Source organism: Aphelocoma coerulescens (genome assembly GCF_041296385.1).
Source record: "Aphelocoma coerulescens isolate FSJ_1873_10779 chromosome Z unlocalized genomic scaffold, UR_Acoe_1.0 ChrZ, whole genome shotgun sequence".
NCBI classification, from domain to species: Eukaryota; Metazoa; Chordata; class Aves; order Passeriformes; family Corvidae; genus Aphelocoma; species Aphelocoma coerulescens.
In genome coordinates, this window is record NW_027184085.1 from 4,651,288 (window position 1) to 4,671,242 (window position 19,955).

Below are 19,955 nucleotides of genomic sequence, written 5' to 3' on the forward strand. Positions count from 1 at the left end.
TTAGGTAAGTGGTCCAGAATATATATATTTTCTGAATCAGAAACAGAGAGAAGTGCAAAAAGCACATTGTTCAATGGATTGGACTTGGACAGATACTGGGACTAAAATGGTGTTCAGGGTTATGCATGTAATGACATCATAGTTGGATGTTAGAAACCAGGCTTAATATCCAAATCGTTTTTGCTTACTTCCTTTTAATTGAGTGGGTTTATTTTACAGTTATAAATACTTGCCATTCAGCCAAAGACTTTGCTGACTAAAACACTGATGACAGGTGAGTCATTCTGTCACATCTATATCACTGTATCTTTGAAAAAGACCTCATTCTCCCCTTTTCTGGTAACTGAGCTGAGTCATTTCTGAATCAGCATAGCACAATGTCATCACACTGTTAGCATGCAGTGCTTCAATATAATCTTACTCACTGAGCCCCTAAAAGTCCTCCTAAGTCCTTTTTTTATGTATACATAAGAAAACATTTCCAGTTGTCATAACCTAAAGGTGTGTGGGTTTTTGTGTTTAAGGTAGAAAACTTATCAGGGTCTTAAGTTTTTCTATGGTTTTCAGCTGCCAAATCATGATTTTTAGGGAGCTGAGTTATGATGATGCCTCTGCACAACCAAGAAAATTTTCAGTGTTTTAATTACTGTAGAGATTGGGAAAACATAAATCCTAGTCCTATGATGGAGCAGATGAAGTAAATCTCCCGACCCTGGGGCAAAATTATTTTTATTAAGGAGGTCTGATTATAGGAGAAGTTTCCACAGTAATTAGGAAAATCCAGAAATGGCTACATATATCTATTTCAGCTGGTGGTGAGGGGGGCCAGCAGCTCTGACCCAGGAAGAGGTGACCGGTCCGGGGAGATGGTCCCATAAGGAATCGCCTTCCCAAGGCCCGGTGTCTCCCCTCAGCTGCTGGCAGAGGGGCCCTTGCAGAGACTGTCAGCTCTTTAGTGATTGTCAGCTCGTGATTCCAGCTCAGCTCTGCAGGGCAGCCTCCAGGCCAGACCAGAGAGGGACGAGAGGCTCATGTGGCTGGTTCTGCACAAAGACAGCTTTAATGTTGGTCCCCTCTGGCGAAGGGGAGAGCCAGGGACGAGAACCCTCTCTGAGTCCCACAGGAGCCAGAGGGCTTGCTTTTATAGGGATACAGGGGATGAGTAAAGGCCAATGGGTTACAGAGGATCTGGGATGGGTAAAGGCCAATGGGTTACGAAGAAATCTGCATAGTGTCTCCTAAAGGACTGTGGGTCTGTCTTTTCTCTCCGTGACCCAAGAAGTGGTTGCCTTTCCAGGGAGTCCTGCTGGGCGATTATGAAATCTCTTATCTCAGCAGAGATCCCTTTAGGGCAGGGGCTGGGCATACCCCACATATATCCACGTCTTTTATGGCCTTATTTGAAAAAGAAATTCATTTTGATTTTAAAGGTTTTTTTCAAAGTTCAAAAACATTTTTTTTTCATCTATCTCACCCCAATATACTGTGTTCCCAATTAAGCCTCAGAAATCCTGAGAAGATTTTTGCCTCTAATACAAGGGAAGGTTTCAAGACTTGTGTAAGTACACTGTGCTTGTTTGGGGGAGAGTGGGATGCTTTGGAAGGTTGTTTCAGTTTGGTTTGGTCAGTCAGTTGTTTGGTTGGGGTTTTTTTACCTGCTGTTGGTTTTTCATGGAAAGGTCTAGGGTCACCAAATAGGGCTTCTGTCTGCCATCAAGCAACGGTGATACATAGCACCATAAACCCCTGAGACAGCTGGTTCACACCAGAATAAATGACAAGTACATCAAGGGCAGAGAGTGCATTATGAAATACACAAAAGTAAGTTTACCCCAGAAGAATGAAAGACTGAATCTCAGCCTGTTCTAGAGGCCTAAGTGTTCCTGGGTCGTGAGTCATCTCCTTCCAACTGTAGGAAAAAAACAAAACCATTGTCAAGTCTTTCCATGTTGCTGGTGTTGAGAGCTTTAACATTTCTTATTCACACAGAGGGTACAAGCCAGAACAGGCTAATGTAGGTTTTCTCTGTGAAAATACAATCAGCCCTCTAGAACTTTTGTATGTATTTTGCAGCTTTCTGACCTTTTCAGAGGCACACTAATGCTGTAATAAATCACCTCTTTTAGTGCCTGAAGTGCTACCTTTCACCCCCAAACATGTCCGGCAACTGTGCCTGCTGTCAATATATCACCATAATGTAGAGTGTACAAGTGTCAAGCAATATGAATGTGCTTTTGGCAGATGTCAACTTCCAGCCAAGTTTGTACTGAGAGAGCAGGAAGAGGGTGAGAGGCCTCATTTCACTTTTTCATCCTTGTACTTTGTAGTCTTTTGATCTCTATCACTAACTCGATTGTCTCATGAAAAATGCTTGATCTCATGCCTCCTGCCTCCTTTCATCCAGATAATTTCATGTTAAAGGTATTGTTTAAGTCTGTTCTTAAAAATGTCATGGTTTTACTAACTTGGTTTTAGATGAACTGTGAAGGAATGCATTCACAGCCAAATCTTACGTGGCTATCCCATAAATCTCAGAGCTCTCTGAGATTTCTGCTGCCTTGGTTTTCTTGGAGGTTTGGAAACTGAGGCAGAAAAGATGTCAGTGATAATCAAAGGATAGAGAGTGGGTAGCAGAGTCAAAAGCTCAGAACACCTCTCCCCAGATTCACACAACCCCATAAACCTTCTTCGGGAGTATTTCAGTGATTGCTACGTAAAATGGAAGTAACAGGTTTGGTACTGTCTTCTGAGTTAGCTCATTATTTCCCATTGATTTGTCTCCAGATTACTCATTGTTTTCTAGATATAGAAACTCTCTTTTTCACAACTAATTCCAGCTTTAGAAGTATTTAAATGTTAAGATACTATATTCCTTTCCACACCCTTAAAATGTTAAAGCTATTATTTAGAACTGTAGGATATCTATTCCAGCGTGTGTAAAATTTCAGGGCCAGGTTGGATGGGATTTTGAGCAACCTGATCTAGTGGGAAGTGTCCCTGTTCATGGCAGGGGTTTTGTCTTTGAAGCCCCTTTAAACCTAAACTGTTCTCTGATTCTATGAACATTGTTACCTTAGTGATTTTCATTTTCCCTGCACAGCCATGTTCTAAGTGTGTCTGGTAGCAGCACAGAGCTACTTGTCCATCCAGAAAACCTCACACCTCGTTTTCCTCATTTCCAAGCTTTCTCAATGGTTTGATTTGCTTTTTGGGGGCCAGGTTGTAATTACCAGGCTTTTAGATTTGGGCATGCTCATGTGTGGATGCAGGGGGAATAAACAACTGGAGATCTTCCCCAGCCAAGGAGCCTCCCCCTTCCCTAATCTTACAGAAATGCTCTTAGATTGTGTCTTGGGATGACTTTGTGACACGTATCCCCTATCACTGCCCCATGCCCAGGAATTAATTTTGTGCCTTTCTGTGCCTTTAAACTGAGCCTGAGAGGGGGAAGGAAAACCTGAACAAAACTTCTTCAAAGCAGTTTGCAGCTTGTTCAAGGTCACACAGACACAGAGACTTTTTTTTCAGCTACGGCAGCAGAGTGAGAGTGGGGAAGGCACCTGGCTTGCTTTTGGCCAGTTTTTCAGCTCCTTTTTCTTTCTCTGGGACACGGAGAGTTGAACTTTTGTTTTCTTGGGACTTTGTTTTTTCTTTTTTTTCCCTCTGCTGGACTGTTTCAACATCAGAATACATCAGGAGGACCTTCCACCGAGGCCTTGGCCCTGGAGGTGGGCCCACCACCCCGTCCCAGCTCCAAGGAGGGGGAGAGAGACATCTACGGAAGGACTCTGAAATTTTCCCAGGTTTCTCTCAGCAGAGCGAGAGGTTTTATTATTTAGCATCATTATCCTTTTCCCGTGTGTTTGTTAAATAAGTAGTTTTTATCTCTTTCACTTCGAGGAAAATTTTTTTTTCCTGAACCTGGTGGGGGAGGGTTGGTTGTGACCTGCTTTCTCTCAGAGGATATATTTTTAAATTTGGCCAAACTGGAACAGAATGGTAGCAAAAAAATTAAGAACTCATGTTGGTGTAAGAGATAATGTGGCAGGTGACTTTGTTGTGAAGTGTTGCCTAATTAGCTGAGGGCAAAAACATCTGAGATATGACAAGGAAAACATGTTGAGTGCAAAGTCACCTCAGTAGTGAGGAACACTTTTCCACTCACATAATGCAAATGATGTGGTATTTAGCTCCCCTGAGATAAATAACTCCACTAAGATAAATATGAACTGAAATATATGAGTAGGAAACAAATTGTAGAGGACAGCATTCTGAGAATTCCTCAAATATTTTTGAGGAATGGAAATACTGATTGGGATTTTAGCAATATTCCAGTGTAAATTTTCTGGATTTAGGTGTATCTTCAGAAATCCTTTCTTCATTGTTGGTCTACTTCTTTTAAATATGATTTGAGCACAGTGGTTATTAACAAAAAAGTAAAAAGCATCAGATATAAAAAGGAAGGATGAGAGAATTTCTGAGAAAAAGACAACATTTTAAATTTTGTTTACATTTTCATTGAAAAGGAAAACCAGCATATTAATCTGCCTTAATAAACAGAAATTTAAAAAAAAACCCACAAAAGTGATGAATAATTATCTATAAATCATATAATTTATAGTAGAAGGGTAAATATATGTAATTTATTACAAAATATAAAACAGTACTGTTAGTAAATCAGTTTCATACTTTCAAAAACGTCGATGCCATCAATCCAAACCAATAAATTTGCTTTTATTTGTTTCAGTTTCCTTTCTTGAATTTCACCTAAACCAATTTTCTCACGCTGAAGTGTTTTAATTTCAATGGAAGTTATATCAGCAGCAGGCAATGAGATCACAACTTTAATCATCAGCAACACTCATCACTCTCCATAACTGCCTGAGAAGAGGTTGCAGCCTGGTGGGGTCAATATGTTCTCCCAGGTAACATGTGGCAGGACGGGAAGAAATGGCCTGAAGCTGTGCCAGAGAAGGCTTAGATGGGATATTAGGAAAAATTTCTTTACTGAAAGGGTTGTAAAGCATCTGCACAGCTGCCCAGGGCAGTGGTGGAGTCCTCATCCCTGGGGAGATTTAAAAGCCATGTGGATGTGGTACCTTGGGACATGGGTGGGTGGCAGCCTTGACAGTGCTGGGTAAATGGGTGAAGTCAATGGCCTTGGAGGTCCTTTCCAACCTAAATGATTCTATGGTTCTATAAACTTTCAAAAAAACATCTGGATGTTTGAGAGAGGCACAAAAGATTATAGTTCAAATCACCAAGGACAGATAAGCACCTAAAGCCTGCTTAGTCAGAGGGAATTGGTTGCCAACAGTGTCTGTGAATCTGGATGTTATCCTCTAGTCACTATAATCTGGCACTGATAAGGAAAGAATGAATAAAAACCTCAGCTCTGTTTTAACCCTGAATAAGACTTCTGTGAGGATTTAAATGGAAGAGTTGTATCTTTCTCTTTGATGTGTCATCAGTTTTCCAGACCATAGGTTTGATGTACAGAAAAGTTGGTACCACATTACAGAACAGCAGCTACTCTCTCCCACTCGCAAGAAAATACAGCTGCTGTCACTGCCAATTCCTCACTGCTTGATGTATGGGGTGTAATTTCACATGGAAGGTTCCACAGGAGCTAACCACTAGTTTGTGTTAGGAAACCTGCAAAAAACCTCAATTTACCACTACCTGAAACAGCAGCAAACCAAGCTTGAGCATCTCAAGTTATCATTACAGGGAAACATGTCAGCAGTTAAAAAAAGAAGGAGAGAAATGTGTGGTTACTGTGAGGTTTTTTTCCCATTGAATGAAATGACTTTATCCTTTTTTGAAAGTGTTTTTCTCAGTGAAGTAATGATACTAGAGGCTGGTAGCTGCAAGCCAGGGCCCACTTGTATGAAGAACTACCCTACATTTCTCTCATTCGCTGTACTCCCTTTGTAAAAATGAGATTTATACATTGACTTTAATTGAAACATGTCTATCTGCAATGGTTCAAGATCAGCTCTATTCTTCTCTGAAATAATATGTGAAAATTGAGTCTTTCTAGCTTTATTTAATATATTCTGTTTTAAAAATCACATTATCCTGGAGCCTGCTTTAAAACCTATTTATGTCATTATATTTTGGATTGCTCACTAATGGAAGGCTTAACTTGCCATTGGGTTTTATAACTGAAGAACAGTAGAAGATACATTAAGTTTTCTCCCTGATTTTAAGTTGATGGAAGAAACACAGTGGGAAAATGCACTAATGGTAGCATTTACCAGCAGTAATTTCTGTTTATTAAGACACCTTGTCAAGTCACATAAGCTAAGCAGGGTAGGAAATGTTCAGTATTTTTGTGGGAGAATTTTTGGGAAGGGATCAGGGATACACTACAGAGGAAATGGTTTGTAAGTGGTAGCAATCTACCTTATTATCATTAATTTGTAGCACATTATGATGATGTCTCTTATGTGGGCAATAAATTAAACTTTCATCTAGTTCCTTGTTTCCTTAAACACTAAATGGAATTTTTAACACGTATTTTACAATGCAGTGTGTTCTGCCTTCTGACATTGAAGCAGAAACTGAGTCTGGATATAGATATTAATGGTAGTCAGAAGTTTTCAGTACAGCCATTTTTCACTAGAACCTGCTGATTCAGAAGACATGGGACTTTTCTGCCATGAGAGCACTTTTGCTGAATGACGTTTTCCTACAAGTTTCTCATGTCTAGGATTAATTTTTTGCACAGTTTCTCTATTCATCCTTCAGTCTGTAATTTTCATGTAATTTTCATGCTGGAAAATTACTACCAGTGCCTAGTATTTGTCTTTGTTCCACTAATGACACCTTGAAGGAAAATAGTGAGAACTCATATCTTTACATCTAATAATTACAGGAAAGAGAAGGGTGAGAGCTGCTCTGTGATTAGGGATTTTTATTTATTCATTCAAGATTAGCCCCAAAACAAAAGATTTTTTTTCTACCTTTTCTTTCTGAGGGACTAATTCCACTCATCTGCTTCCTAATTCTTTCTTTTTACTCTTAGGGAACATATTGCCTCATCATATAAATTTCTGCATTGAGTCCTTTGTTTCATTCTGATGCAAGAGGAGGAATTGTAAAACTGATTATTCTCCAAAAAAAGCATCTGCCTTGCTCTGTTACCACTAACTCTACCTCAACACATTTTTATTACAATCTGCTCTTACTTTACAGTAGTAAGGGTTACAGTGGTAAGTGGATAAGGAAAAGTTCCCAGTTTCTCTTCCTGCTGCCCTAATGACTTGTTGGGTTTTTTTCTGTTTAAAATTTATGTGGGGGTTTTGTGTGTTTAATTTTCATTCTAGTAACACATATTTAATTTAAAATACTTTCGTTTTTAAGACTATTCCTTTCTGATGCCTGATATTTTTTTCTGTGGACTTCAGATTCTATAAGTGAATAAAGCACACACCAGTTTAGCAAAAAAAAAGAGTATAAAAAACAGTGCTGTACCAGCATCCAAACCTACGCAGGAGACTGTGTTATACACAGAAAGCTTCTGTATTTTTTTTTAGTGCACCAGAATGTGTTTAACACAGAAATAAAATTTAGCTTGCCTTCATTTCAGAGCCAACACTCAATAAATAATACATTGTAACACTTAAAAAATTAATAATTGCAGCTCACAGATTTTGCAGCATTCACTCCTGAAAGAAGTGGTAAAGCCTTTTGCCAATTCCTTAAAGGCTATGACAATGTAAAAATGACTGTATTGGGCCACAACAAAGGTGTCTTTAGGCTGATGTCCTGTCAGTGCATCTAGTCTGTAATGGTTGGTTGGGGAAGAACAAAATAAAAGACATTAAAACTTCTGCTTAGAAATCCTTGCACGCTCTGGCAGTGTGAAGAGTACTTTTTTGTGAGGCGACATCTTTGAGTTTACTGCAACCAATTTTAAAAAAATCAAAATTTTTAATCTAGCTATAAGCTTTGCCATTTACCATGTCATGGGGCAATCATAAAAATAACTATAATCAATGTGCAAAAATACCTTATTGCTAGATAATTTGACATGTATCTCTAGGTACCTTCCCCATACTCTTTAAATTTCATGAAGTACAGTAAAAAATACCCTGCATTAGACATCAGTCTTCTTCTCATGCATCTTTTTGACCCAAATAAATGCTCCTCAGACCCCACCACTCTCTTTGCTTGGTTCAGGAGACTAAACCTATCAGCTATTTATTCTAAAACATACTGTAATCGACATACAGCATGTGTAGATAAAATAAATACATACAAAATAAAGGAAATATCTTGCATGCTCCAATCACCTAGTTCTTTGTGACCTGGAAAATTGTCACCTATCTGATAGAGAAAAGTTTTCTTAGTAAATTGTAGGAAAACAAACTCAGAAATGCAACATATTTTGTTCAAAACCATAAAGGCTGCAGATGAGTCAGCTGTGACTTCATGAATTGTATATGAAACTCCCTCAGGTTCTCCCCCTAGCCCTCCCACCCAAAGCAGGTCATAAATATATGACCATTAAATTATCCTTGTGTTTTACAAAACAATGTTTTCCATATGGAAGCTTCTTCCTGGAAATAAAAAGGCTTTATAGAGTCTTTGAGATCTAAAACATGTAATAGTTTAAGAAACAAAACCTTAATTTCCAGAACTGATATTAGTTGCATATCTGATTCTATATGCTCTCCTTATTAAACATCATATATTAAATTATCATTTTCCCTACCTTAAATTGAGAATATAAGGGAAAAATCTCCAAAAGAACCTTACATTTCACTGACTCAACACTTTCACTTAAAAAACACTTTTAAATCAAAGAGGTTTTTTACATTTTCAATGTTTGAATCTTGTTCCAGAAGATCCCTCATATGATGTCTAAAAATATTTTCTAGTCCATAGCCTAAATTATTTCATAGCTAACATCTGTCATTTGTTTCACAGAAAAAGAAATTGTTTAATTTTAATATCTTTTCCTTTCCTAATTCTTTCTGACCTTGAGTCATTAAACTTGTAGAAACTGAGCACAGATGAAATCTTTCTCCGATTGCTTTTAGAGACATTCTAAATTTTTTCTCCTCCTAATATGGTCCATAATTTTTGGTGTCTCCAACCATTCAAACTGGCTGTGAGTGTTAATGCAGTTCATAGAGCTCATTAGATTTTTGAAAAAAACGAAACCTGTCTTTGCCTCCTACTATTCACAGAATGAAAGAACGAAAAAAATATTCTGAATTGGAAGGAACCCACAAGGATCTTTGAGTCCAACTCCTGGTCCTGCACAGGACCCTCCCCAAAAATCTCACCATGTACCTGACAGCTTTGTCCAAAAGCTTCTGGAACTCTGTCAGGTTTGGTGCTGACCATTCCTTGGGGAACCTGTTCCAGTGCCCAACCACCCTCTGGGGAAGAACCTTCTCCTTATATCCACCTAAACTTCCCCTGACACAATGTCAGAGCATTTCTTGGGTCCTGTCCCTGGTCACACAGAGCAGAGATCAGTGGCTGCCCCTGTTCCCCTCATGAAGAAGTTGTAACTTCAATGAGGTCTCCTCTCTGTCTCTTCTCCTGTTGAGCAGACTAAGTGTCCTCAGCCACTCCTCACATGGCTTCCCCTCAAGGCTCTTCACCCTCTTTGTTGCCCTCCTTTGGACACTGTCTAATAGTTTTATTTATTTCTTACATTGGGTCACCCATCACTGTTCACAACGTTGAAGGTGAGGCCACCCCAGCCCAGAGCAGAGGGGGACAATCCCCTCCCTTGCCCAGCTGGTGATGCTGGGCCTGATGCCCCCCAGGACAGGGATGTCCCTCCTGGCTGCCAGGGCACTGCTGACTCGTGTCCAACTGACTGGGACCCCCAGGATCCTCTCCATGGCACTGCTTTCCATCCTCTCCTTCCCCAGTCCCTCTGTACATCCAGGGTTGCCCCATCCCAGGGGCAGGATCTGGCACTTTCCCTTATTGGGCTTCACATGGTTGGTGTCTATTAGTTAAGACTCAATTGGCAGAAAAATAATTGCAAATGATGATTTATTTGACTAGCCAATCTAAAAATTCATGGATAGTTATAAGGATGTTTGTCATTTTTCAAAGCTAATTAAATAGAAGTAAACATTCCAGTCTTCAGGCATGAACTTCTGAAAAGACAATATATTTTAGAAGATGACTCCCAAAAGCTTGTGAAAAACCCAGAAAGACCACCAGAAAGACCAGACCTGTTCAAACTCTTTAGAATTTCAGAAATAAAATAGTAGCAATATAGTTCTTGTTTAGTTATTGAAATAGTCCAACTTTGATACAATATCATTTGTATATATATATTAATATGCACATGCTTTATTATGTAATAAAATCAGGTGTGTTAAATATGCCCTGACCATGTTTTAGAAAGTTATTTAGTGTTATAAGATAGAGGCAAAGTTGCCTGTTAAATTTTTAAATAAAGCATATTTATCTGTTCCTTTTCTGTGACAATGTCTCTTTGTATGGTGCACTTATAGTTTTTAGACTCTGTACTTTCTTTGCCACCTTCTCTATGCTAATAATATTTATACTTTCTTCTTTTTTCATGAACTGCATGAACTAATCCTCAAATCCATTGACTTTGCTATATTACATTTTTTTTAACGTCTGCCTTCTGCACTGGTCTCATTGAAATCTCAGTGTTTATAAAAAACACGAGTTAAGGATCCACTGACAGGGTGGATCTAAATTAAAATGGTGTGAATCAACCCTATGGAATCACTGGTCTCTGAGCTACAACTGCTGTGGTAATTTTGTTGGAGTGCTTAAAGTGTAGGATTTTTTGCTGGGGGTAAAGATTCTACTGGAAACAGATTTATTATACCATCACACCAGCACCCAGAAGAGTATGAATATGTGGAAGTTCTTGGGTGAATAAAGAGGTATAGGAAGTTCAGGATGAGATATTCACATCAGGGATACTATTAGCATAACAAATATTGTGTAAGCTTGCAATGTACTCTCCAACCTTGAAAAATAGATATAGGACTGTTTTCAAAGTTTTTGATATAAATAAATTTAGAACAAATTAGAAAAAGAGTGGGATTCTATTCTATCTGCTCTCACAGCTGTAGGAGTATCAAAACATTTTTCCTATTGGCTTATGAGCCCACTCACACATATATATATATTTTAAGATTACTGCTGTCTTTAGATTAAATTTAGTATTGCTGTACTGGTCAAAAGGATGCTTCTGAATAAATATTTGACTTCAGCCTTTTTCTAAGCATGTCATTTCCTACTCAGTGGTTAATAAAATATTATTAAGAGAGAATTAGGGATTATATTGAAAGTAGAAGCCAAGACTAAATTTATTATTCAAAGAAAATGTATATATTTCTATGAAAGCATAGCTATCATGTACACCTTTCTAGATAGTTTATAAATATTGGATACACATGTTTAGAAACAAAGAAAAGTTAAATGCAGGATCTGAACACCTTTTTTGTTTTAAAAAGACAGGATAACTTTAAAGTTGCTTAGTTACTCATGCATATCAGGCTTACATTTGCTCAGCTGGGGCAACTTGCATTTGCTTAGCCACAGATGGATATAAAGAAGATGCTATTCATCTGAAACAATGATCCTTTCACTTATCATATCTGTTGTGTGATGTACATGTCCCATTTAAATGAAATGATCTTCACAGTGTCATAAAATATTCATTAAAAATTTTCAGGCAACTTGCAATTCAAAATGTTTCACAATATCTGCTATGGATTAAAAGGATTTTGTTTGGTTTGATTTGGTTTTTTTTAACCATTTCTTAACTGACACAGTTTTCACATGTATATGTATTTATTCAAGTATCAGTCTTACCAATTTATTCTATTTTTGTATCCTGCTTTAAAGCCACATTTCATGCTTTCTATATGGCATAAATTAGAGTCAAGGGTCCCCTCATTTATAGACCTGTAAAAATTTGGTGTACTATAATTTGGATTTCCAAAGGAAAAAAGTCACAAAAGTATTCAATGACAGTTTGGATTTGTCAGGTATGAGTGCTAATGTATACGGAAAAATGTAATGGATGAGGAAAACCATGGAACCAAGGAGAATATTTTCAACTCACAGCATGAAATACCAATGCCATTTTTGTGTTAGTTTTCAAAATTAATTCACTCTGGAAAATGACTTTGGAGCTGATGTCAGTAGCAATGAAGAAGCCAGCATATTCCAGCTGAGGCAGCTCTCCTGCTGGGGAGCCCAGATAGGGTTGGTTGTAGACAGGTCTAATTCCCAAGGCTCCAGCTGAGCTACGTGGTTTTATGCCAGTGGTGATTGAATGTCCTTGTCCTCTGGGAAGCATTCCACCAGCTTTCAACCATCATTTAGAACTAATTTCTGCACATCCAGCAGCCGAGTCTGTGGAATACCTGGTAAAACTGGACAAAACTCTTATTGGATCAGATGTTTGGAGACTTCTTTGTCTTTTATCCTCCTGCTATAAGGAGCCACAAATCAGTTATTTCTTTGGGTTGCAATTCCAGTTTCCTTATCTTGCACTGGAATTCAGTGATTAAAAAGATCAGTGTACCTCAATTCCTTGTGTACCCTGTTCCAGGGAGAGGGTGCTAAATCCCCATGTGGGAGGTGACAAAGACTAAACCGGCCAAAGAAGTTCCTTCCTCTGGTGATTAGGAGGAGCCTGTGACAAAGACCTGTCAGGGATGAAGTTGTGGGACAAAATGTGTAGAGAAGGAAGCTTTTATTCACCATTTTCCCAACGAGATGAATGTAAGGCATTCTCACTTCATTATTTTGAGTGTTCTCTTGACACCTTTCTCAAATTCTGTGCTTCTCCACATTCATTTTATGAATAATCATAGAAACATAGAACCATTCAGATTGGAAAAGATCTCTAAGATCATCAAGTCCAGCCATTAACCCAGGTCTGCAAAGATCTCCACCAAACCATGTCCCCACATTCACAGTCCTTTGGAACACTTCCACTTTTGCATGCTACAATAGAAATCTTGATGTTTAATACAATATGATGCTTTCAAATTATTTCAGTCCTCTTGGATACTGTGGATTTGATGAGGATATAAATGATGTATTCACTTGTGGCTGTCTCAGGCGAGAGGAAAAACATTTACCATGAGTTCTGCCTGTCCTCTGAGAATTTTTATTTCAATTCTAACTACAGATTTTGTGACTCAGGCATAGCTCCAAAAGGAAACAGAATGAGATCAGATGCAGAATAGTTTGGGGTGTTTTTTAAAGACAAAAATGCTTGGCAAGAGAAAGCAGCAGGTTGTGAAGCAAATTGAATTAATTTGTGGTACAAGGCCTCAGAAAGCTGGAAATGTGTAGGTATAAGCCCTACGAACAGCATCTCTGCTAGCTGCCTCAGCTTCTAAGAACAAACTAGGCAGATCACATCAGGCATTGATTTATGCTTCATAAATCAGTAATCACATGGAGGTGGCTAAAAATCTGTCAAAATTAAAAAACCAAACAAACAAACAAACAAAAAAAAAAATCAGGTGTCTGTCCTGGAAATAAAAGTGTCCAAACATGCACGGTACTTAAAAGTAATGCATCTGAAAACAGATAATACAGAAGACATGAGTGTGACTGCACGTAGATTTATTGCCCTATAATATATATAGACTGAATGAGCTTTTTCTTACACAGTTACCCTCTCTGGTATCTATGAATTTATAATGCTGCTTCTTAGCATTTATATTTGTCTACACTAAAGATGCAATAATTTATTAACATGGTAATAAATGTTTAATACTTCTTCTCTTTATCGTTTTATAAAACTATCTCCCTAACCTCTCTTTCTTGAAAATATGAGAAGGACAAACATTAAACTACAATGCTGTTTGAAAAATGGATGTATTTATACACAGGTTTTTTAAAATGTCTCACATATCGTTCATAACCTCTTGTTGTGGATGTTGTTGAAAGCAGCTGAGATCCTCAATGCTGGATTTCATGGGTTGTGACTGATGATTATGTTTCAGATCAAGTACTTTTTAGAACAAATATCTATATAGTAGCAATAGATGAATTTTACTGCCAGAAAAAAAAAAAAAAATGAAAGAAAATGGCTTAAAAATCAAGCAGTATTTTAAAAATCCTATTTGACCCTTTTTTTATTTTTTCCTTCTTTTTAATTAGAATTCACATATTCTGCTTTTGAAATGCTTTCGTTCACAAGTCTCATTGTTCAGTAGATACATTTACTTTTCAAATTACTTGAAATTCAAATTTCAGAGGAAAAACAACAAAGAAAATGTAACTTGCCCTGTTCTTCTGATTGCTCATTGTATCACTGCCGTCACCAAATACCCAAGTTTACTTTTGTGGTTATTCACGATGAATGAAGTTCAGATGTCGTGTTGGACAGGATGTGAAAATTTGTGCCTTTCCACATAAATTGGAGTTGCACTTCCACCTTGCCGCCTGTTCCAAATGGTAGAATGCAGTTTTTCTGAAGTGTCATGAAACTTTCCAAAAATTTCTGAAAGCAGTTTAAAAAGCAGTCTGTTCAGAAGAAAGGTGCTCCAGGTGGTTGAGAGAAGCCTTCTTCTGTTGCATCAAGTTTAATGAATTAGGTACTCCTAAGTACACCAGAAATCAAATTAGGCACTCTAGTTAGTGGCATTTTGTAGCACCATGAAAACTTTTATGGATCTGTCCTGTAAATCATGTTTTATCTTTTTCTCATGGTAATTTTCATCTGTATGCAATATCAGATTAACAGTATTTACCAAGTGTTAAAAAAAAGTAAGATTTAATACAAGAATTGATACAATGTATTTTAAAAGTTAAGAAGTGAAGACAAGGAAAGAGGTTTAATTCATATTTTTCTTCATTTATCAGTTCTGAGTTATCAATGCATTGTTGCAGAAGTAGACATAAAGCAAAATTTGTACTCACATTCTGAGCTGATATTTGAATAAGCAAATTATCCATGTGTTCTTCTTCCTGCTTCTATTTAATAGTGCTGATAAAATTCTTTTTTCTTCCCTTCCTCTCTCTTTCTCCTCTCCAGCAATGACAATGCAGTTCATTAGCCATCGGTTCCCTGACTACCATGATCCAACTATAGGTGAGTACAGATTATTCTCCTGTTCATCCCTTTCAGTCTCTGCCTATGTGAGATTGTGAGACAGTGAGAAGCTGCTTCTAAAAGGCACTTAGATAGAAGCAAGATTTGCAAACTTTAGATTACACCTTAATTTTGTGCTGACAATTGAGTTGTGTCATGCTCTTACTGTAGATACTTCTTCCTGGAGTGCTTTATACAAAAATCTCTTTCAAAAACAGGGTTCTGCATTCAGGCACTGTATCTAATAATGTAGTGCATTTATAGCTGCAGAATATGAAATAAAATTACTAAAGATTGTAAAAACTCCAGTCTGGAGTGGGATTTGTTTCTTTCTTTCTTTGTTTTCTAAGTTATGTTATTTTAGTACTCTTTTCCACTATTAAAGTCCTAGCTGGCCTTCTCTAGAAACATCAAGTGACTACGCAATTTAATAGAGTTGTGCTCTGGGATTACACACTCTGCTAACTTCATTGGGTTTCCCTACTTTATAAGTTTTGGTAGTAACAGAAACTCACACATATCTGCTTTACACTTTATTACAATGCACTTTTTCATCTGAAATAAGCTTTAAATGCTTACTGACTGTCAGAAATGCATTTTTATTCATTTAAGAGTGCCTTTGTTAGTTTTACATATACTTGCATTTATACACACTATCCATGTGCCATATTTAATTATAACAAGGAAAAGATGGGAGAATCTGGGTCCAGTAAGTGGAAAAAGCACTAGAACAAACCTCATTTACAAAGATTTCTTTGGAGAAAAAAAAGAAATTAACGCCCTCAGCCAAAAACCTTTTTTCTTTTAAATTTTGAAATATTTTGAACTCACCTTTAACTTCTATAAAATTATTGTATTGCTAAATAGAGCAGGAAATGACACTTAATATTTTTATTAGTTATTTCTATAGTATTCCACATTTCCTGGATGCTAACTCTTGGCAAATGGTCATAATTTTAATAATGAAAAAATGTATAAACTTTCATTTCATTACTAATCCTATAACTGTTAAAAAATTTGCAAAATAGCAAAGGTGTCAGCTTTAAAGAAGGCAAAACTACTGTGGAATTGTTGCAATTTCATTTTCTGCTCTCATAAAAAAAAAGAAATCATTAAATCTAATTGGAAAAGAAGAACATTTTTAGTTATCGACATCATTAAGTTATGTACATACATCCATCTTTATTATTAGCTATCCACCTGCCATCAGTATTTATCCCTATATTGTATCTCATCATAATCTTAACTTATTGGTCTCTAGACACCACCACAATATGAATAATAGATAATCATAAAGAGAAAGAAAGCTTATGATGCATTCTAAGTACATACTGCAGGAATGCCTAGAGGACCTAATCAGGATGAAGGTCTCCTTGAGTTAGGAAGAGCTTCCACTCAGGAAAACCAACACTAAAGAAGAGAAGAGAGGGTAAAAGTAAACAGGGAACTGTGAATTCCATCTCACCCAGCTGGCTAGACAGAGATCTAGAAGTAAAAGTTTTTCTCTTCAGCAATTCTGTTTTTCAGAACATGCTGAAAACATCCTGAAAAACAGGAGGACATCCTGAAAAACTCTTATTACTATCTGGGCTCCAAAACATGTACTAAACAGAAGAAAATAATCTTGGGCTAATTATGTATGTTTCCTCTCAGGTAAACTTGTGGTATGATGCCTTAAAATTGGGCATTAATAAAAAAAAAAAGTAGAAGGAATCACTTGCTGTCACATCTATTACAACAATCACATAATTTTTGAATGTCAGCCCACTGAAAAAGTTTGTATCATTGAAGTTGTTTTTAGTACTTTTACATTACTGGTCTCTACTCACAGAATTAATCTCATGTTTAGCTACACATCCACTGGTAGGGATATTTTTGCTATTTAGACCATCAGCCTAAAAAAATAAGGGGATCCAAAATGAGCACATCCAGGGCTACGCTGATGTCAGGAGATACCAGAGAAAAGGTTATTTTTCAAAAGTCATGAGGAGCCAGACACAGATTATTTATGTCATGGGGAAGTTATCATCTAAGATCAGAGATCTGTCTAGTCAGAGTTTTGTTTCTCACGGTAACCCAACAGCAGATGATGCAGAAATTAAAAAAATGGGCCACATATGTAATCTACACTCAAGCTGGCTGAGTAACAAAGAAGAAAATTAAATACAGTTTTTCATCTCTGTCTTAGATCCCCGATCTCTCTGGATATCAATTTATTACCTTTACCTTGTGCCATACATTTTAGGACACTTCCATTCCTCAGCAATTTCTATCGTGATTATAGAACTTACGGACTGTCCTGAGCTTTCCTGGGCACACCGGCCTCACTTGTTTGTGAACTTCTTTGGAAATAGCTGGTTCTTCTTACCTGTGGCTTTATTTGTCTCTGGGCATTTTTAAGAAGATTTCTGTAGAGGTCACTGAGTGGTTGATATTGTCCAGAAAAAATTCTGTAGTGTATTCAAATGATAATCCACAGGTTCGCAGTACTAACCAAACTGTTGAGACTACAGTTCTACAGCTGAGTTTTAAAATAAGGTGGATTGTTTCATTTGCTTGACATGAACATAAGGATCTAATAAATACCAACCTATTTTTTTTTTCTGATATTCTTCCTCTACCTATTCCATTCTCTGTGTTTTCTGTGGTATGAAATTGTGGTGGCAGTGACCATGATACTTAGCTGTGCAAATTTAGACAAGATTTGAAGAGGTGGAGCTGACAGAATTGGTGCTGTACCTCCCTGCACTTTATCGGGTTTTTTTTCTAATTATCTCTCCTAACACAAATAGATGGGTAGGAGGTACCAAAGTAGAGGGGCCTTTGTAAGCAGAATCATTGTCCCTGAAATCTCAGAAGTCTGTCACTTTAGGTGATAAGGGGAAGTTGTTGATGCCCCTGGGACTACCAAAATATTGATAATCCCTTTGTCATTTTTAAGTTTTCATTGTCAACTTTAAGCATTGGCATGGAAATGGAATAATGATTTCACCTGGTTTTCATTTCTGTAGATTCCTGTGAAATAGTTTGCCATCTTGGTAAAGATAGGAGACAAAAACTGTTCTCCAAACACATGCACTGGTACAATCTGGTTGATGTCCTAGTTGAAAAGCAGAGCCAAACCACATTCAGTCACAAAATACAAAAGCTCCAAAAACCATCTTGGTCAAACCATGGTCAATTAGGAACACATAAAAACCCTAAACCAAGGAAACTACGTAGTTTTTTTGCTTTGACTTAAAAATAAATGGCTTCTAAATGGGTTTCATATTTTATTTCATAAAAGCTCAAATCCTTTTAATACTAAGAATTGTTTTGTTTGGTTTTGTTTGTTTGTTTGTTTTTTGTATAACAAACACATTTTATGTCCTGGCCTACTTGTAACTCTATAGAAGCGTACACATGGTCAACTGGCTTCTGAAGGTCTTTAGAAGATTTTTCTTTTCCTCCGTATTTTATTTACATTTTATGCTTCATCTATAAACTGATAAGACAGTGAGCTTTAAGGGGAGAAAATATTTTTTTCTTTTTTTTTTTTTTTCAGTCTAATCCAACATGAGGCTATAGTGAAAACTGCTTGCTGATACTGACCAGAGAATGCAGAGTCCCTTCACTTTAATTTGCTGCCAAATGTGCTATCCCTTCCCAATTCTGCTCCCATCTAAACACACAGGGATTTATCCTAAACATTGTGCAGTAATAGTCTTGTAGCTTTGAAGATGCAAGGTGTTATTTTTCTTTTTTTTTTTTGCAAGAGTCCCCAGGAATCCATGGATTTTCCCTATCATTCCTTTTCATTGTGTTTCACCATTATGTTACCAATGCATCAGAGTTTTCTCTTTCTGCAATGACTCATATCTCTAGCAATACAGCAGAAATATCCAATAAGAATACAATGGTGCTTTGTACTTGCAACTTTTTTCTTCTGTTATCCACTGACATTTCTGAAATATTACAGGGCATCTTGATCACAGAAAAGCTGCTGCTGCTACTGTGAGGTGACACAGAAATTTTGCTGAAAGGATATTTCAGTTTCTACATTAAGGGATACATATGGTTATAGATTTGTATGTTATCCATACATATACTTCAAATGTGTTAATTTTGATCTTGAAAGGGCTATACAAATAGGTTTAGAATTATTTGCATGTTTTTTCTCTGTTGAGGTTTTGTTTGCTTGCTGGTTTTTTGTTTGGTTTGTCTTTCCAAGTATGTGGAAAGCCTAACTTTTTTATTCCAATGAGAGTTTATTGGAAGAAATGCTCTCTGTAGTGCAGAACACGTGTAAGGTGTCAAATTTGCACAGTAAATGTTTCTTTCAGATGTAGGAAACTTTCTTTTATTTCATCTGGTTGTCTTAGTTTGGAAAAGCTGATAAAATCTGGAGAAACTCAAACTGCAGATTAGATATAACTAAGTGTGTGTACACATAAATACAGAAATAGGTGTGCCAGTATTAATTTAAAATATAGGGTAAACATTGATTAAAAAGTTAAATGTTATCTGAATGCCTAATTTTAATGCTGTCACTTTGAGTTTAATGCCATTTCAAGATCAATTTGGTATAATGGCCATGTTTTAGGCTCTTCTGCAAGCATTTCAAAATTTTGAGACAGAAACATACTAGTTTTGTAAGTAAAGGGGGAGGGGAAGGGTAAAATTAGTATTACACTGTATGTAGAAAAAAATAAGAGCTTAGCACTTTGTGAAAATTAAATTATTTTAGCACACATTTAATATTTAATTGTAGTCAACAATGGGCATAAATTCCAAATGGCAGTGGATGTGATAATTTTCTGGAACAAATGACTAAGAGCAATTTACAGTCTGCACAGTCTTTGGCAACATCACAGAGAGTTAATGTAAGTGG

General features: G+C 37.0%; 1 protein-coding gene across 1 annotated transcript in view; it reads left to right on the forward strand.

Moving 5' to 3' along the window:
• Positions 1–19,955, forward strand: part of RIT2 (Ras like without CAAX 2) — a 185,265-nt gene that overhangs the window by 41,194 nt on the left and 124,116 nt on the right. The window contains exon 2 of the mRNA XM_069001835.1: positions 15,029–15,085. Within this exon, the coding sequence (XP_068857936.1) occupies positions 15,029–15,085 (57 nt within the window). The remainder of the gene's footprint in view (positions 1–15,028; positions 15,086–19,955) is intronic.